The sequence below is a fragment of the Taurulus bubalis genome (assembly GCF_910589615.1).
Source record: "Taurulus bubalis genome assembly, chromosome: 3".
Taxonomy (NCBI): Eukaryota; Metazoa; Chordata; class Actinopteri; order Perciformes; family Cottidae; genus Taurulus; species Taurulus bubalis.
In genome coordinates, this window is record NC_136591.1 from 23265023 (window position 1) to 23285443 (window position 20421).

Here is a 20421-nt window from a genome sequence, read left to right on the forward strand (position 1 = left end):
TAGTGCTCCAGACCAGCTCCTTCTGACCATCACCGTGAATTTACCAGCTTTGAGATGATACATATTCAGCTCCGATCATCAATCAGGACATGAGAGGGCTCCAGGCGTGAAAGAGCGAAGTGTTCGGTCAGATCTACAGCTTCTTGCTGACACTTTGCTCTCTCTTTCACGCCCTTCTCTCAGCTTTCTGTCTCCCCTTTAAGGCCACATTGGAAGGCCATAAATTTGTCAACGAGCAGATCAGTGAGTTAGCTTCTGGTCTTTACATTCACTGACATGGGAGTTTTTATAGAAGGTGTCGTCCACCAGGAGAGAATATATGACCATTTGTGTTATACAAAGAACAATTATGAAGGGTGAGTTGTAGGATGTGCACTAAATTATCTTGGACTTTGCAGACAGCTTCCCTCAATGAGAATTCATAAAGACAGCTTTTTTCATTTTCTTTAATTAACTTGAAGACAAAACACACACACACACACACACACACACACACACACACACACACACACACACACACACACACACCCCGAAATTACTTAAAGTTAAGGTGCAGCATAATGTGATAAAATGCCTATGAACTCAAGTTCCTAAGAACTTATGGAAGTGGTTCGCCTTTTAAAATGACCAATGTGTGTAGATGTGTTCGCAGAAAGTTTTTAATATATTTTTTACATTTTATGGATGGACATAGATCTTACACACACACACACACACACACACATACACACACACACACACACACACACACACGGACAGACACACACGGACAGACACACACGGACAGACAGACAGAGGTGACTTTATAGGAAACAAACTGATGTTTTCTCTGGCTTGCTCTCCATTTCTGCAGACACACACACACACACACACACACACACACACACACACACACACACACACACACACACACACACACACACATCTGCAATACAATTTAAGTTATTTAATGAAGACCTTTAACTTACGACATAAGAAAGACATTATATAAATACAAACTCCAGGAGTTTCCTGCTATATACCTGCAACGTCCCTGGTTTGATTCCATAAGGGTACCTTTGTTATATATATAATACCATTCCCTCTCTTGTCTACAACTACTGTCAACTATCAAATACAAACAATCTAAAAAGAAAGAAAGTCCAAAAGTAGGATTATAACCCAAATTGAAATACATTAAAACAAATATTTGATAATAAACCAAAGTATTGCACAAATACACATTTTTAATTGATGTTGGCACTTGATTTCAAGGAATCACCAAAGTTAATACAGTTCGTCCTGAGGGAGACACAAATGTGACAAAGGTTATGACGATCCATCTGAAACTGGTGAGGAAAAGTCAAGAGATCACCAAAATCACCAGAGTCACCATCTGGAGACCATGAATGTGTATACAAAACTTCAAGTTAATGAAACAAAAGGAATCAGCCTCCGAGACACAGTCCAAATGTGTCCTGGTTCGAGTCCACACTTTAAAGAGAGGATTTTCATATCCTGTTTTGTGGCACAAACGCTCAATAAAAATCTCAGACAACAATACCTTTTAAATCTGCACAGCAATTTCAACTTGAGGCCAATTGTTCTTGATGTTTTACCTTCCAAAAAGTTTCCTCTCAGCACATCAAGCGAGCCAATTTTCAGAAGGGTTCACTTGAGCACAACCCAAATACAGTTATTTCTCTCTGAGAATGCTGTGTAGAAAAAAAATAACAACACAGAGCAAGAAATTACTTTTCCACAAATCTCCAAACTATCCTTGATTATCCATAACTGCTCATAAAGTACACAAGAGAAAAGTGGGAAACAGTCAGAAAGAGTTTCAAACGTGGAGAAAATTGGTTGAAACTTCAGAGTCTGGATAACGTTTCATATTTCCTCAAAGAAATGCAAACAAGTTGGTGAACTTGGTTCGAAGGCCATGCTTAGATGGGTATCGTCGGGGCCATTGCGGTCACACCATGACTATGGTTTACTCAACTGCAATTGCAAAATACACATTACCATGCAAGTAGTCGTTCTATTTTGAAAGATTTTTGCTTTTGTACATGACTTGCAAACAACCACCTACATCTGTTTTCCAAATTGGGACCAGACGATTGGAAAGGAAGTAACTTTTGTGCAGATTGGTAATGGTTGGATTGGAGTTGGTTTGTCTGACAGGTCAGGGTGGGATGTTGATGTTGGCACTCAAACCTTCTGAATCAAACTAATGGTCTGAGAAGCTTCATAAATATAGACTGAGTAATTTTTTTGGAATGACATTGGCCGAAGAATGAAGGGAAAAAGATAAAAAGAGGCTGATTTTATATACTGAATATGATTCAAGCAGCATATCTTTTTTTTGTTGTATGGACATATAGCGTGAGCGCCATACTTACGCTTTCAAACTTAACTTGCTTATCATTAATGAATAGGAACGCCACCACCTACTTATTATACTTTGTTTGCTGTGCAAACATGCCAGAGAACATGCACATGCAGCGGTAAGCGATGTGCACACACCGCTGCCAGTCACACACAGACGGTCATGTACGCTTTCCATGAATGCTGGAGCTTGCTCCAGGAAATGAGAGGCATCCTTTGTTCTCTAAAGGACAACTATAACTTCTTCTTTTCTCTTTTATCATTAGCTGATAATACATTTTTTTTAGATATATTGTCATTTGACCGTTTTATCGATGGGCCATGAGATTAGCAGGTACACCTGATTGATGATCGACTAAGAGTTGGATTACAGTATAACTCTTTGAGCAGATTTTTGGCAGTTTATGAAGTGGATAATGCTGTGTGTCTGCAGAGTAACCCAGTCCCCAGTATTAAGTCATTGGTGACAAATATACTTTCTCTCTCAAACACGCTATCCAAGCGACTATCCAAGCTCCATTTTCCTTTGTGACGGATAGAGTTCAAAGGTCAGGAGGCTCACACTAGGTTTCCTAACAATGTGCAACACTTTGGGGCATCAGTTATTGACTATGGATAACTAAGGGCCTCATGAAAAAAGGATTTAAAGCTGGTATCAAAAGCGTTTTTTAATCAATAAAACCTTTCTATCTATTTTTATATATACTGTAGATCTGTGTTGTAGCGTCTCGGGCAAATTGCTTAAACTGTCACATACTCTATCAAGAAACACTATAATATACAGTTGTCATAGCTTGACAGGTTGCATATCTCTTGGTTGCCAGCACCAATAAAGAGTAATGACTGGTATGTGCCAGAGGCAGAGGCACAAGTATATAGCTTGACGTTGTTATGGAGCTGCAAAACCTCTTAGATTTGGTACTGTCTGACTTTGATGCCAGTGACTGCGGTTGGTACAGTAAATCCATCTCTTTCCAACAGTCAAAACTGGTTTCTTTTAACCATGACCATGATCTTTCCATAATTTAAACTTTAGACTGTATTGTCCCCAAGGGAACACTCCTCTCCACAGCACAATGATCCATACAACAGTAACAACAGAGTGAACAGTAAACACTCTTCTGCACATCTGGGCCCTATTTCTCGTACCTGGCTAAACAAAGACAAGCAAATGTCCTAATCTCCATCTTAAATTAGCGAGATGATTGACATCAGGCTATCTGGGTTTCTTCACGGCTGATCCGCGCTGAAACGGTCTCGTTAATTCTAGCCAGACGTCAGTCGTCTGGATAAATGCGCGTGCGCGCTCCTCTTCAGAAGGGATAATAATGGAGCACTGACACCACGATGTTCTAACAGTACAGTGGCAAATAAACTCAGAGGAACCTCTTTTTATTTCTCTAATGAGAAACAGGAGATGATCATGAAGGCATATGAGGAAGTCAATACGTAGTCATTCACAGCAAACGCGTTGCGAATATTCCAACGTTTTTGCAACATTGTTGCCGTGAATGCAACTTTAACAGCGCCCCCCGCTGCGAGACATAAGCATCGCAAATATATCAGACAAGTTAAATGCGTCAGTGTTGAGAAAATGTATCGGCTAATTTGAAGTGCTTCATCACCCAAATCAATCAGATTATATTTACGAATAAATATATACTTATGAGGATATATGTACTGTATGCACGTATGAATCATGTATTATATATGTGTATATGAGTTTGAATAAGTGTATGGGCGGATCAGTATGTATTATTCATAATCAGAAATTCAATCAATTGAAGCAGTGAAAATAAATTGTGTGTGATTCTCTGTATTCTCATCACGATCACCTTAATCATGTTCTACAATAATGATATGTATGGTGTACTAATAGCACTGTCATATAAGTATGAGTGCTTTCAACACATCCATAAGTTTCTGTGTCTGAGACGGGCGATCAGCTGCGCCTGTTGTGATCAATGTCCACTACTCGAGAAGCTTTCGTAAATAAATTATTTCTTGCCGGCAAAATCTATATCGCCGCGTACAGGAAGTCATGATGAGGTAAAGGATGGATCCTGGCGATCTGAAAGAACTCTCTCCCTATACAACTAATATAACTAATATCGCTCCTTCATCAATGAGGAAGGGAGCTTCCTTTTTTGTCCGGTGGGAGTGTCCAGTTTATCCAGTGAATTTCAGTAAGCCTGCCCGGGAGCAGGTTTAAATTTTTGGATGTGTTGCTATGGTGATTAATCTAAGCTTGCTTCGAGAAACCGAGAAAGCCTGACCTACGTCATCTTATCCTGACAATTAGCCCGCTAACTCAGTAAACCAGGTACGAGAAATATGGCCCAGTGCTCTGTACTTGCGTCGGGATGGCAGCAGGGTGGGGGGCTGAATCAGTTTTGTTGAGGATGCATTGCGTGCAGTGGCTTGATATAGTGGTTGGTTCTACATGTGTTTTCTTTTTACTTTTAAGTCGTTTTAGCTGCCAAAGCTGACCCTAACAATAAGGGTGGCAGATTACAAAGTGTGATTGTAAATAGTTTTTGCAATGGTTATCTGGGTTAACCATAAGCCTTGCAGTACCACACTTTGCTACATGGGTAATTTTACAAGCTTTGCATTGCCTACTTGGAATAATTGTCAGACTTCCATGCGTAAACGTACTTAAAACTTACAGATTTGAACTTCAAGTAAATCTACCCTATTTAAGGCAGTTGGCATTTTGTTTCTGCCTGCATTATTAATGTCATTTGCAAATGTCAATTTGCTGCAGCAGCTGAATTTGATGAAGAACCAACAGCTGTGTCAAACTGTGGAGCTTTGGGCGAGTTTGTTTTGGTTTTCTCCGGCCGGAACATTGCTGTGAAACTGAAACCAGCGGACGTGGAGTCTGCAGACTTAGCACAGTCTGCTCTTGTTTTTCTGACCAGCACCGCTAATAATGCATAACTTCTGGAAAACATTTGCCCGGGTTGCTGTGCGGAGACAAGCTGTTGTGACTAAGACGGCTTTCTAAGATGAATTACACACGAGTCCTTCATCACACAGAGTGCAAACCGCTAAAACATTTCACCCCCAGCTTTTTCTTCGATGAAGGGGGAAAAACATTTCATTGTCAAAGAGCCTTTAGGAATTGACGACACATCAATTATGGATGTCACAAAGGTATAGTTGATGATATATGATGCTATAAAGCAGAAAAACTAAACATGCCCACATATACACGGCCATTTCTTGAGGCCAGGTATAACTGTCTTCACCTTTATATAGCAACAACGCTGTACTTAACCACATACAGGTGTGCCTTTGGCACGAGCAGCGAGATGGCAGGTGTGCTTGCTATTACAATGTGATAATAACTATCATTACAGCCCATAAGAACAGGCGTGATAGCAGGAGGCTGGGACGGAGAGGAAAGCAATAACGCTTTTACCGGGATGTGAGCACACAACCGGGATTTCTGCACCACACACACAGGCACACACACGTGTGCACACACACACGCACACACACACACACACACACGCACACACACACACAGACATTAAAACACTATGAGAGAAGTACACAAACAAAAACTCACACAAATTAGTACCTTGGGGGTTTAAATTTAGCTCCAAATGAACCGTTTAGACTGTGCTGAGAATAAATGCCTGTTACAGATTACCGTTATTTCATCAAAGGAGGAAAGTGCAAGTCAGTGTTTTGAACTGAAATTACTTAAAGTTAAGGTGCAGCATAATGTGATAAAATGCCTATGAACTCAAGTTCCTAAGAACTTATGGAAGTGGTTCGCCTTTTAAAATGACCAATGTGTGTAGATGTGTTCACAGAAAGTTTTTAATATATTTTTTACATTTTATGGATGGACATAGATCTTACACACACACACACACACACACACACACACACACACACACGGACAGACACACACGGACAGACAGACAGAGGTGACTTTATAGGAAACAAACTGATGTTTTCTCTGGCTTGCTCTCCATTTCTGCAGCCTCACCATCTGGGAAAAAAAAATCCATCACAGCATTTCAGCACCTCCCCCTGTGTTGTAAACAGAAACAGGCAAATGTGTGTGCATGTGCACACAAAAGTGCACATCTTTGAATCATTATAAGGCTTTTACTGACTATGTTAATTTACCTCATCACCAACTTTAACCCTCAATCCTAACTGTGATTCTAAGTATATAAGGATCAGCAAAATGTCATCATGCAAGCACATTTATTTTTCATAACTTTAAAAAAGCCCATGTTGTACTGGGGTCACACTCTTGAGAAAAGCTCCAAAGAAAGCATTATTTTCCAAAGTAATATTTTTATGAACTCCAGGGCCAAGACAACATAAATGGCGTGATAAGCTCTGGCTGCACCGCTCATAACAGCAAAAGTATTTGATTTTATCATCACATTTATGGTAATGATGATGACAATTGCAGCGATTCTATTCCTGATCAGTTTATGGAATATTAAAGTGTGTATTATTGCTGTGCTTTTCCTGGTGTCTTACTTTGACTGTACTAGCTCAGTGCTACTTTAGTGGGATTGTGTGGATTGATGTGTTTTGTGTGTGTGTGTGTGTGTGTGTGTGTGTGTGTGTGTGTGTGTGTGTGTGTGTGTGTGTGTGTGTGTGTGTGTGTGTGTGTATGTGTGTGTGTGTGTGTGTGTGTGTGTGTGTGTGTGTGTGTGTGTGTGAGAGAGTGTTAGAGAGTAATATACCAGATGTTATTTTGCAGACGAGAGGAGACCAGCTTCTCATGGCTAGTTGTAAAAAAGATAATTGTTACAACACTGACGACACTAAAATATACCTCTGCAGCAGTCAAGTCTGATTTTAAAACGAGTACCACTTTCTAATAAGGTACCCTTTATGAAGGGTTCAGATGTTTTAAATAAAGGCTTAATCCATTTTTGATTAATAATGTATTAATGTGATTCATATTAGTGAGAAGCTAACTAACAAGAACAACTTTGTTGCTGGCATTGGTGCTCCAAAAGGATGACACTTGCTTTGACTTTTTAGCTAGCAATTCTAAGCTCTTTACAGATTTGATGAATTAATGAATGACGAACCATTTATTAACCGTTGTAACTGCTTCATATGATCTTTCAGTGATTTAAATGGCTTTATTAATGGTAATACAACATTTACTAATGGTTTGTAAAGTTTAACAGAGTCTTAAATGGAGAACATTCATAGCTGCATTATTAACAATTTTTTCTAAAAAATTCTGAATGGTTTGCATACCCATACTAAATACAGAATATTTTAATAATTTCAAAAGGTATAATATACAGAATAAACTTGTGAGACTAGTTAAGTGGTTCCTAGAGCAGTATATGTGTTACTGGTTTATGTGTTGATGATATAACTATTTGTTAACATTATCTTTGCAAAGTTTGACTTTGATTAAGTAAAGTTAAATAATTTTAGTAATTCATTTAGTGCACATTTCGTGAACTGTAGTTTTAGATCCGCTGAGAGACAAAATGCCCTAACTTTCTTCCTGGACCTTGGACCCCTCTGGTTCCAAAACAGAGGGCCTCTGCTCAAGCAGATGCACCATTACATATCAAGCACGTATCATTTCGTATGTAATATTTCAGTTTTTTGGCTGGAAAAAAATGCAATGTGGTTGATATCTTGCTGAGGCTTTGTCTGACAGCGGAATTGGCGGATTCTTTAGGTCGTAAACTTCCCAGAAAGCTGCGCCAATTATGTGTGGCATAGGGCATAGGGAGCTAAAGCTAGGGATATGAAAATTTCCAGAACTTGGGGAGCTCTCTCGAGTCACTTTCGAGTCCTCTCGAGTGATATTTATGGTTTATGTTAACATTTATGGTTGAATTATGTTATAAACATGTACCATGGACTTATATGCGCTTGTAAGGCCAGGCTGTGCAGTTTTTTTTGCTTTGTCACATCAGTGGCTCTGGTATCGATTCATGGGAGTACGAGGACTTGGAGAGTGAGGAAGACCTCCTGATGAAGAATTCAGCCCCTGTTTTCATTGGGGCTCATATAACTTGACATTCCCAAACCTCTTCTCATTAATGCCCATTAACGGATAAAGCATTAGTTAAGGTTAATTATTTTATTATGTATTACAAACCCTTTCAGCCAAGCTAGCAACATGTAGTTTGTTAGCATTTACCTCAAAGCCCTGTTGTATAAGTGCAGCCTCACAGAGCCGGTAGAATAGCTGCAGACTAGGTTTTGCTATTTTTCAACATTACACAAACAATGGACTAATGTGTCCCCTCCCTCACTCACGTCCACACAACAGAGGTAAACAGGGAATTAACAGGTCGTCAATTACAAAGGTACATAGGTAAAACAAAAAAGAAGATTTAGCTGCATGCAGCAATACACATACTCTTTGTTGCGTATGTCACATGTTGCACAGACGACTTATGACATAATCAGATCAAAGACAAAATGTCTATTGTTTAAGGCTGCCGACTCTTAATTTTGTTAAAAGAGTGCCTTATTAAAAAGTGGTGCCGAATTGAACTTTATTACATTTAACAGAATTAAACTAAATTGTTTTTCGCTGCCACATGCATGCAAACATGCAGGCACGTGAGAAACATTGAATATCTATTTATGGATTTATTACCTAATGATTCCTGTTCTTATTGAGAAAACAGGTACTTTTCCCTGCAATGTGTCAAATTACCAAACCGTCTCTCCCTCTCTGTTACCAGCTGGTTTCTACTCCGCAACAAGACAATCTGTATTCCAGCACCGGCCCCGGTCCAGCTGGCCAAACTATTTACACTACCAGGCATAAACACTTAAGATTAGGGATGAATCTGATTTATTGCTCCAGCCAGCCAGTTGTTTGGCATCTGATGTCACCAAAAACTCTCTCTGTGATTGGCTTGTCCACAAGAATGAATTATTATCATTGTGTTGCCTAATAATCAAGAGGATCAAGTTTTGCTTATGGCTGCTTTTCATAATCTCTAAAAAGCGACTTCACCCACACATGTCTCACACTGAAAACTAGACAAGCCTTCCTGGAACACAAACACACAAATGCAGACACACATGCCCACACACATCTCTGTGTTTTTCCATCTCGCGCTATCTCCTTTGCATTCTCTCACACGCAGACAGACACACATTGTTGTTTTTCACAGTCTGGCTTTTGCTTTTGTTGGATTTACTCAGTGGCCTCTGACCCCGGCTGGACTGGATGGACTCTTGGTCCTGCTGCTCCAACTAGTTCATATCCAATGGATTTGAGTATGTGTGTGTTTGCATAGATACACTTCTTCAGATGCTAACAATTCCTTTGACACTGCGTATTGTGTAATTTTGATTGTGCATCCACAATAAAACACGCTGTTATTCTGTCGTTTCTGCGCTGCACCTGTGCTACCAGCTGCTTCTAAATAAGAGTTAACTGAAGTTGTCTTCATGTACTTGTATGTCAATGAAAACGTCTTGTCAGCACTGCACCCGTAATCTCACTGTTGTATGAGCTGCTAACTGACCTTTTTGGTGCTATTCATTTCCTGTTGTTGTGAGGCTCAAAGCAATTCAAAATTTAACAGTGATGTGACTTCATCCAACCTTGTTCCTGTGAACATGCCCACACATACACCTGGCATACAACTAGCTTGTGTTCATTAAAACACTAGATGACCATTGAAATCATTTTAAAAAATATATCTCACACAGAAATATTATTGCAATACATTTATATTTAAAAGAAAAACTGAATGAAAAGTAACTTTAAAATTTGACTGAGCTCCCTTTGTGGTCTACTTTAACACTTGGCTCTCTTGTTTTCAAAACCACATTTCCGACCCCATCTGTCATATGTTAGATAGGCTTCTTCATGGTGGTCCTTACAAATGTGATTATCATTTATTATACACCATATTCACTGAGGACATACCTTTTAACTTTAATTACGGCTCTCATCGTTCTTGATAGTCGGCCTCAACAGATCGATCGGCACAATGTGGTTATCTATCTATGTGATCTGTCCATCTGTCGCTCCATTCGGAATCTGTCTGAAATGCCTGAAAGCTAAAGAAATCAGAGTGTTGATGGATATGATATCCTCCTGGGCTGTAAGAATTAATTAAATCTGCACTAAATAAATCTGTCAGCGCTTACTTGAATAGATAAATTGCAAAAGAATCCTTTGTCGTCATATTTCTTTGATGGCTCCTTTTTAAGTCATAGCCGTGGTATTTTTTATAAACATAAGATTCATCTTTGAAGGCAATCCATAGCTTTGAGTTTTTGAACAGATGCGATTTTTCCACTGTTTTCTGCCTCACATGTGCTGCCCTGAAACACTGAGTTAAGGCCCTCGCTGTGAGTTACAACTTCTTAGAACAATTGTTTGACATTTTGGGAAAGAAGATTGATGCACTTGGATGTTTGTACAGTTAATATGAAGCTCGAGCAAGCAGGAGGTTAGCTTAGCATAAAGACAAAAAATAGGGGAAAACAGCAAGCCCGCCAGGCTAACCCAAACTAACCAAATACCCATACAAGTACATCGAAAGCTCAACAAACGGTCAGATATACTGTTCAAACGTGATATAATGTGTTAGTTAAAGAACTTTAGAGGTGCTGGGTGGTGGATGTTGTTACATCTGGAGAAATCTATGCTCACTATTTCCAGTTTTTTGCTAAGCTAAACGGCTTTTGCCTGTAACACAATACTTAGTGCATCAATCTTCTCGTCTAAAGGCAAGAAAGCGAATGTGTGCGTAACTTTACATTCACGTTTACCTCGTCACTTGATTCCGTATTCCAACAGTGCACTTTCCGGGTCAGAAACCAGGAAATTGTTTCGATTTTTTTTAGCTCTAACCCGAAAACTGTAATCTTCCTCGGATCACCTGTCAAGACAGTATTCAAAAGCAGCATAGTAACACACTTCCAAAGCACCTGTGTTATTAGGTCAGCTCTTTTCCTTGTTGGTCAACACACTAAACGCCTCAATAAGTCCCATTAAGCCCTTTAATAAGGAAGTGGATTTTTTTTGGTTCGTACCAGCCAGCGTGACCTAAAAGACGGCGGGAGATGGGGGAGGTATGTGTTAAACTACAATAGCCGGTAAATCTCTCCCCAGGAACAACACCAGAGCACTGAGCACATGCTCATGGAGGGAGGCTAATCAGCTTTCTGTAGATGGGCTAATGTCCTTACAGTGGCTGAGAGGGGGGGGCTATATTTAGCGTCCACTCTCTCCCTCTTAACAGGGGATAACATTAGCTCTGTTCTCCTCTCCATAGCTCATCTCTCTCTCCCTGCGTAAGTTCATCAAGAGGCCCAGGCAGGCAGAGATGAAGGGAAATGAGCAGTGGTGGGCCGTCAGGGCCTGCTAAGCCTTCTCTGCTGGCCTAAACAGAATCACAAAGTTATAGCTATTTTATAAAAAAAATGTTTTACATTTTTTAATAATCAAAAGTTATATCTATTTTAGAATTTAATTGTTTTTCACAAATACACTACATGTATAATGATATTTTTTCCCTATTAGCTTATTTTGAGCCACTGGAAATGAGTGAGGACACAAAACAGAGGATGACGCTGGCATCAAGCTAAGTACTCAGAGTGTCACTAAAGTAACCTTAGGCTTGCACACAGAAGCCTATGAAAAGCAGCGTATTGGCCAAAGAATTAAAGTAAGAGTTGAAAAATAAATAATAAACAAAAAGGTAGAATAACATAGAGACAGAAGAAAAGAAAAAAACTTGAAAGAAAGACTAAGGAATATATTTTTCTCAATGAAAGTGACATCTGGAGGCCGAGGCCTAGAGTAATGCAGAGCTAATCGACTCAAACAGTTGCCATGTGTCACTGGGGACCAATGCTTTGCTGGTAGTAAGGTCTGTGAATGTACATGGCATCTACTGCCAATACTCCCAGCTAATGAGGTCTGGCAAACGATGAACTGACAGCCGCTGACACTCGATGACGCTCGTCGTGACGTCTCTTGGAAGGGGAAACCCGTCAAGTTCAGCTGACACTTGGCTGGCAGCAGCAGTCGTGCCCGCTGGGATTGTGCGAGCATCTCAGGGCGTTGACCTGATGAAGACTTTTCCTCTGTCTGTCAAAGGCCTGGCACAAAACACTGAATTCCAGAGTTATTTCCCTCTGCTGAACTGAGGTTCAATAAGGTAAAACGTCAAAAAAGAAATGCCATGCAGATTGTGATAGCAAATAGTGTGTGTGATGAGAATGATAACAAAAAACTTAACTGAATATCTCTTGTCTGCTGGTCTTTTTTTCCTTTTTAATTATCAGATCATTATTTTCATGTCCAAACACAGCAGTTTAAAAACAAGTAGAACAGTGAAACAATCTCTTTAGAGCAACGTGAAACCCATATGAAACAGCTCAGAGCATGCATACAATGAACACAAGCTAAATCTGCATCTCAGCATTGCCGTAATGTCCACCTGCACCGCTCTTCAGCAGCCAAAATAAATCACATATCTGCACACTCACACCACAAAATACTACACAGCTTTGAATCTGCCTGCTACATCAGCCAAACGCAAACTGTACAAAAATAGAGATTGATAGAAAAATAGGATATCTGACATGTTTGAGAGAATACGCTGAGTGTCTTACACTTGTACACCTGTTCTTTCCCCCATAATCATCATAAAAAAACAAATGTTCTTATTGCTCTTCAAATATCCATGTGATGGTCTATATATATTTTGCATTATTTCCTCATTGTTTGGTGCTTATTTATGCTAAAAATACATTCCAATAGCCATGTTCCACTCATGCAGCCAAAATTTCGACACATTTCAAACTCTTATATTTTTTTCATGTAGAACATCTTCTGACAATATTCTCCTCTGCTGGGCCTCGGACTCTGCCAGTAGTATGCTTCTACTCCAACATCCGATGGATACACATGTTTACAGTGCATACAGCATGTCCAAATATTGTTTTACTGCGTACAAAAAACTCAACTGCATTGAAAAATTATCATTTTATATATTTGATAAGAAGAAGAAAATAGTAACTTCCCAGTGTAATTTGAGAGAACTGGTGGTCCCTGTTTCAAACACATTGGTTATTTTTGAATGTTTAATATTTATTTGAATACGTAAAGCTGCCCTGTAAAGTTTCTGACCACAAGTCAATGGAGCCATTACAAAAAAAAGTGATTTAATTATTAATTGTTAACCCTGACATACATGAATATGTGCAACCATGCATGCAGAGTGATTTATATCCTCCCATCAATTTCACAATATTTCATGGATTACTCATCCTGCCATAAAAGGCAGTGAAGAAGAAGCCTGCTACGTTTAAAATATTCCAAAAATCATCTTTGTAAGAGGAAGAAAGTGCACTTAACACTTTTGTAGTATTAAAAGTATTAAACAAAACACACACAATGTGTTTTAGTGGGACTAAATGTAAACATAACTTTAGTTGTTTTTCACATGAAAACTTCACAGGGCACCTTTAAGTGAGTGCGAGTTGTATATTTCAGATCTGTTCATTACTAGGCATTACAGTTTCACAAGAACATTTTGACTACACGTGATGAATAGGCATTTTGAAATGCACTTTCTCATATCCAAATACATTTCTTTATCCCCCACAGATGATAACATTGTATGTGATGAATAGCTTTTTCTTTTTATTAAGCTGAGCACTTCATCGCCTTATTTGGCAATCTAATAGAACTGCAGATATGAGCAGTTTATTCTCCCTCGTTTGCTCTCTTGCTGCCAAACCTAATTATTTCTCTGCATATTTCTCTCAAAATCACCATCTATTTTATTCTCATAAGCATTTTTGACTCAACCTCCACCTCCCCCCCTCTCTCTACCAATGATGAAATTATCTTGCTACTTCCTCTTTGGTAATCAGGATGTGTGTTCGTCGAGCAGGGCTGCAGATAAGAGCCGAGTCTTTAGCTAAACATGGTCAAAAAATATCAGTGGATCTAAAACCTGCCTATTTGTAAGAGACCTTACTCGGCATGGGTCAACTCTGATTTTCAAGGTGATAATGAAGTATGAGTAGAACAATTAGACGACCCAACAGATACAGAATCACAAAAATCCCTCTTCTCTTTAGGCTTTATCTACTAGGCACTTAAAGAAAATTATTCCTATTACAGAAATAAAGCATGCATTGTTTTGTTGTTGTTTTTTTTGGTCTCAGAATTCTGATAAAGTTGAGTATCAAAGTAGATCTTTGGATTTGTAAACAGTATCAAATTCCTCATTTTGCATTGTCTGTGAAAAGGAGTCCCATACAAACACAGTGCACACGGACAAGGTCAGAAACTGGCTGTTGATTGACCACAAATCAACATCTTCAGCATGTCATGTGTGTCCTCCGCGACTGTCTGAGGCTGTATGCGAGTTAGTTTTGGTTTTCCATGTAAAGAGGATGTGGACCTCATACATGTTAACCACTTCAAATGTGAGTTCCTCTGAGCCGTAACTCACAACCGACAAGAAAAGTATCATCGCAGGCTGTTGTTCATCCCGATGGTCTACCAAATTGATCTTCGATGAGAGAACCCTGAAAGTGATGAGTCGGCCTCCCTCACTGGCATCTCTCCCTGTGTGCTCAGCTCCTCCTGCTGTGGCACCCTCACCCGGGGAAAGCCTTTCTCTGGCCCACTGCCGTGATCTAGCTTCCTCGCCCTCATTTCCCTTGCTTACTCATTTTCTTCTAATCTGTCTAATTTTGCCCCATGTTCTTCCTTCTCTCATTTCCCTCAATTTCCCATCTCAAGTAAGAGATCTAGCGATCACCATTCATCCCTCTCAAAGAGGTTGCACCAGTTAGACAACAGTGCGTGAACGCACACAGAGTTTAGTTACAAGGTAACCAGGTGCCGTACATAGGATGGTGCTGAGGAGGAATGTAATGCTGGGGAAGGAAGGGATGACAGGGGTACATCGGCTGAACCTGCGCTACGTAATAGTTGCTGAAGTTGCCGTCCGAGACGTAAGGAGCCGGCTGGTAGAAGCAGGTGACGTTGGCGGCGTTGGGGATGGCGTTCTGCTCAGCCAGGACCCGCAGCGCCAGCGAGGAGATGAGGCTGAGCGTCTGACGCCTCTCGTGGCCCATCAGGCACACCGTGCTCTCCTGCACCACCTCGTACAGCGTGGCCAGATAGTCGTACTTCCTGTCCTCCAGGTCCACAAAGTGGTTCTGTAGGTAGGACTCTAGCTTCCGCCTCTGCTCGCTCACATCAGGGAAGTCTATGAAGAAGCGCGAGCACATGTAGCGCTGCAGCAGTTTCATCTCGGTGGCGGAAGCCGCGCGGAAACCCCGCACCAGCAGGTGGCAGTACTTCAGCAAACCCCCGCCTCGGATCTCCTCGGGGCTCCTGGTGCAGATGAGACGCTTGCGCAGGTGATCGAGGGCGGTGGGGAAGTCGCCGTAGACGCTTTCCCCGAGAATTGTGGGGTGGAAAGTGGCAGCCATAGGGTGCTCCGAGCACTCGTAGAAGAGGAGCAGCGAGTCCAGGCGGATCTGGAAAGAGTCCACACTGAACTCAAACTGGCGACGGAGAGAGTCCACGAACTTAAGCTCCACGTTCTTGCCACGGTTGTTGGAGAGGGAGATGAGACTCCAGCGGTCGGAGTCATTGCACACTTTCACCATCTTTTGCACGTAAGCCTCCTAAAACATACACAAGTCAAACATTAGGCGACATCACAGACTATTAATGCATTTGACGTTTGTGCAAGTTTTAAGTCACTGACTGAAAATGTAATCAAACAATTGAAGACATTGTGTTTCCTATAACTTAAAAGGGCCACTACAACATAATCAGAGCAAACAGTAAGCCACAGTGATCAGATGTTTTTTTTCATCACACAGAGTCCTACACCATCTGTTATATGGTGTTAGTTAGTAAGAATGTTTGCACTGTGGGTCTTACACGGAGATCTACTAGATCTAAAATAGTCTAAACCATTCTGAGAAGGCTCCAACAAATGGACATGTTTATTATTTGCACCAGATAAAAGTCTTGGATTAGATCTGTTAGTCGCGATGTTTTGTTGATCACATCTGTTGGTGGGCCATTAGTAGCCCAGGAAGTCCACAGTATCCAGGTAACTGAGAGCTGATTTATTAATGTGGATCCGACACCAATTGGATTAGACAGAATCCTCTTTGAATTGGAAAGCAACCTTTTTACTATTTGAAGGCCAACATCTCTCTGCTGATTGCAGATATTCAGGGAAGATCTCATATGGGGTTACTTCTGTGTTCATTCATGTTCTTCATTACGCAATCCAAAGGTTTTCTTTAGTGTTGAGCTGAATCTCCTACACTGACCAAACCACAAAATGCAAGACACGTCTCTATTGACAAGTCTCAATCTTTGTTGAATACTCGGTTATGATCGGTCCATTATAGCATTTAATGATCTGGTATTTATGAATAACAGACCTTGCTATGGGCGCACCTCCGATCATAATTTTCAAATAAATATATTTGTGTGAAATTACTGATTCTGTTAATAAGTAGTCGTGTAATAAGCGGGATAATGTAAAGCTAGCGGGTCATTATTGTCAAAAGAACCCTTAACATGGAGATCTCAGAGGCCCTAAAGGGGTCTACAATATAATTATAACTACAACATAAAATGTTGCTATGTTGTCACTGCGAAGGAGACTGACCAATAGAGACGTGTCTTACATTCGATCTCGCCACAAGATTCAGCTCAACAGCAAGCAAAAATTTTGGATTTGCATATTACATTACATTTTAATTCACGAATGGATGTTACTTGCAACAAAACATTTTGATTGCACTAATTGATAGTTCGAACCTACTCTGTTTGATGCATAACAAAGACACAAATAAAACCATGATCTCAATGTACATTTTAAGTGCATACAATATAAAAAACTATGTTCACTTTCTTCCCTGTTAGGTTTGAAAGTTTGACACACAATAGGATCTACATAACACTTCTACCTTTAAGGTCACCGGTGTGATCTTTTCCTTATTCACTCCTTCTGGCAGAAAGTCTAGAAGGGAGTCCAGAACGATATCTTTCACTATTTGAAACTCCATCTCTCCTTTCAGATCGGCGCAGAATATTAAGTCCAGATCTTTCCATCCCAGTCCGCTGTCCTCGTGCAGGACGTAGCTGGCCGCGGAGCCGTTCAGTCGCACCTCCCGGACATGTATCCGCTTCTCCTCCATGCGGCTCCGGACCACCTTGACGATGTCTCGCGGCTTCACCTCCAGAGTGGGGAAGCTCCACCGGCCGTGGATGGGGATGGAGCTGGTGAGGATCGTGTCCAGCCGCTGCACTTGCTCCCAGTTGAGCACGCTGAGGTTGATGCTCTCCCCGTCAGAGCAGCTGTCGACCGCAGCAGACCCAACACTCTCGTCCATGTTTAGAAGAGGTAGACAGAAGGATGTAAACGACACAACTTTCCACTAACTCCTGCTGGAGTCGTGGCATCAGCCAGCTGCAACTTTGAGAATATTTGAACGTTCAGAGTCTGTCATTACAACAAGGTGCTGGACGTCGAAGCGCCTCTACGCATGACGGAAATAACTAGTTGGGCGGCGTTGTGCTTGTCCTACTTCTTACGAAAAGTCTGTAGTCCAGACAAATTCAGTTCATTAGCTTCCCAGCGGTAAGGCTTAGTCACTGCTCAGCATCTGCTGCCCCGCTGCGCGCTCCGCTCCGTTGCTGCGCTGTCGCCAAACTCTGGACGGCAACTGTTAAGGACGAAACGGTTGTTTCTCACAGTGTCAGCTCTTGATTGCGCCCAAAAGGCCCACGCATCCATCGCCGCCGAGAAAACGTTTCATCCACCGCAGAAGTTCTACTTCTGTCCACTTTTACGCACAGATTATTGCTGCGGAACGTCAACTTTACGCACTCGTTTTAAGACTGCTACACTTGTACACTGCACACCTACTTTCAGAAAGTGGTGTAAGGCAGCTTTTCCTTTACATTTTGGCCGTCTGTTGCTCGTTGGTACTGCGTGATGCCACAGAGGTCCCACTTCACAGCTGCTGGAGAAGTTGTGACCAGAGCGCTTCCCGTCTGAGAGACGTTGGGGCGGGTCGGTTTGATTGACAGCTCACATCCACTAATAGCTGCCGCTGCTTCCCATAGTTACTTTGTGTGGCTGCATGGCCGGAGACAGAGGTGTGTCTAGAGAATAGGCGTTACGAGAGAAGAGAAGTAGACTGATTGGCGGCTGACCCTTCACCAAAACTCGCTTTGAATCGATTTCTCGGCACTCCTTCTCCTCCCCAAAAGACACAACGCACTTGTTCTATACTTTCCATTATCAATACTGGTACTGGTTATATTTTTGTTGCTTATTGCTCAGTTTGATCACCATTGCATTGAGGAGAAACTCACTCAGAAATCTGTGCAGCTTATTTTAACAAGTAGATGCCCCATATTTGATGAACAGTGTGATGAACGTTTACCTGGTACAATCATAGTTAGGCTATCGGATGCTGAGCAGTTGCTATTTTGTAATTTACTCTGAATAATAGCATTACAAATGCAAATTCATTCACCCTCATGTTCCAGTTCCCCAGGAGTCTGATGTGTCTGATGGGGATGGGAATGCACATACATCCTTCTAGGGTTTTTCCTTCTCCGCCATTTGTCTCTGCATGGTTTTTGTGTGCACCAATCAGTGGTTAATTCACAAACATGTTCAAGTGCATTGCCTGCATGTATATTTGATGTCATATATATTCACAACATAAAATAGCTGTATTTGAAGCATGCCTCTGATGACCACCTCAGATATATGGTATGTAAGCTGTCTGTCAGCATGTAGGGTATAGGCCATATCATCTGCAGGTTAGTTGTCATGAAGAATCTATCAGTGCAGAGCTTGGCGCGGATATCTGCGTCACTGCAGACAAGATCCATAAACCAGCTTACCGCAGATTAACCTGTATGTGCAGTGCCACACATTCACAGAGACGCACACACATGCATGCATGCGCACGTACACCTCTGGAGATAATGGAATGCATATGCCACTTTAAGGTATTGTTACTGCATGCTCGGTGCATGCTCTGATCATAAGACATTGAAAAAAGCATACTGTACTACATGCTTCACATACAGTAGTTTCGGGAATATACTCTGTATGTACTCGTTATCTGGTAGCGTCTCATCTCTATTTGAGACATAAAGAGACGAATATCACATGTAATATGATACATGTTATATCATTTAACAATTTGCCATTTAGATTAAGTTTACTGCAGCTCATTTTCAATTTCAGTGACGTTTGTTTATTCAGTGGAGTGTGTGGAAGCTGTTTGACTTTCTGGTATTGCTCCATTTCTGAGTCTCATTGGGTAAAATGTGAGCAGAGCAGCAGCTTCTACTAACTAGAAATGTGTGATGAACAAATGTCACACCAGGAAAAAAATTAAAACCTGAAAATGGATTTAAAGTGAGTTAAAGACAATTTGGCGTTAACATTTCTAGAGAATATAGTTCTGTAGCAGCAGGTGAGTCGCACTCTGCACTTTCCCCATTCACTGCAGGCTCAATGTCCGGCTTACTGCTGGAGATGCTTACCATGAAGCTGCTACTTACCTGAACTCTGACTTGTCAAGTGGATGACACTGGCTTGCATGGTTGACAATGTCTGATGACATCAGAGGATTGGAGAGGGAATTTTGAGAAGGGATTTCACACAGACCCCTTAAACTGGCAAAACGATTCCAACAGACTGTATGGAAAACAAATGTGTGTGAATGAGCTGAATGTGCATATATCCCCCTTTATACTCAGAAACATGATAGTAAATGAAACAAAGAGCTTCAATCAGATCACAGTGATCACATCCTTTGATCTGTGGCTGCCTGCTTTCTGATCACTAAAGTATCTCCTTGACCCCTCCCTCTGTCCGAGGGACCCACTTCCTCTTTTTAGCTTGTTCCTCTTTCCTCCATTCACACACGTAGAAGTTCATTAAGAGATTAAAGGGAGCCTGTTAGTCGAACGTGCCTCAACTCTCCTTCGTCCATCCCCTCAGTCACTCAACACCGTCTACTATT

General features: G+C 41.1%; 1 protein-coding gene across 1 annotated transcript; it reads right to left on the bottom strand.

Annotated features, from left to right (window-relative positions):
- Nucleotides 1-15210: 15210 nt before the first annotated feature.
- LOC306733544 (terminal nucleotidyltransferase 5A-like) lies at nt 15211-17760 on the bottom strand (the record flags this gene model as incomplete). Its single annotated transcript, XM_079214803.1, has 2 exons — nt 15211-16026; nt 17335-17760. The coding sequence occupies 2 exons, from the start codon at nt 17758-17760 to the stop codon at nt 15211-15213; spliced, it is 1242 nt and encodes a 413-aa protein (XP_079070929.1).
- Nucleotides 17761-20421: the final 2661 nt, after the last annotated feature.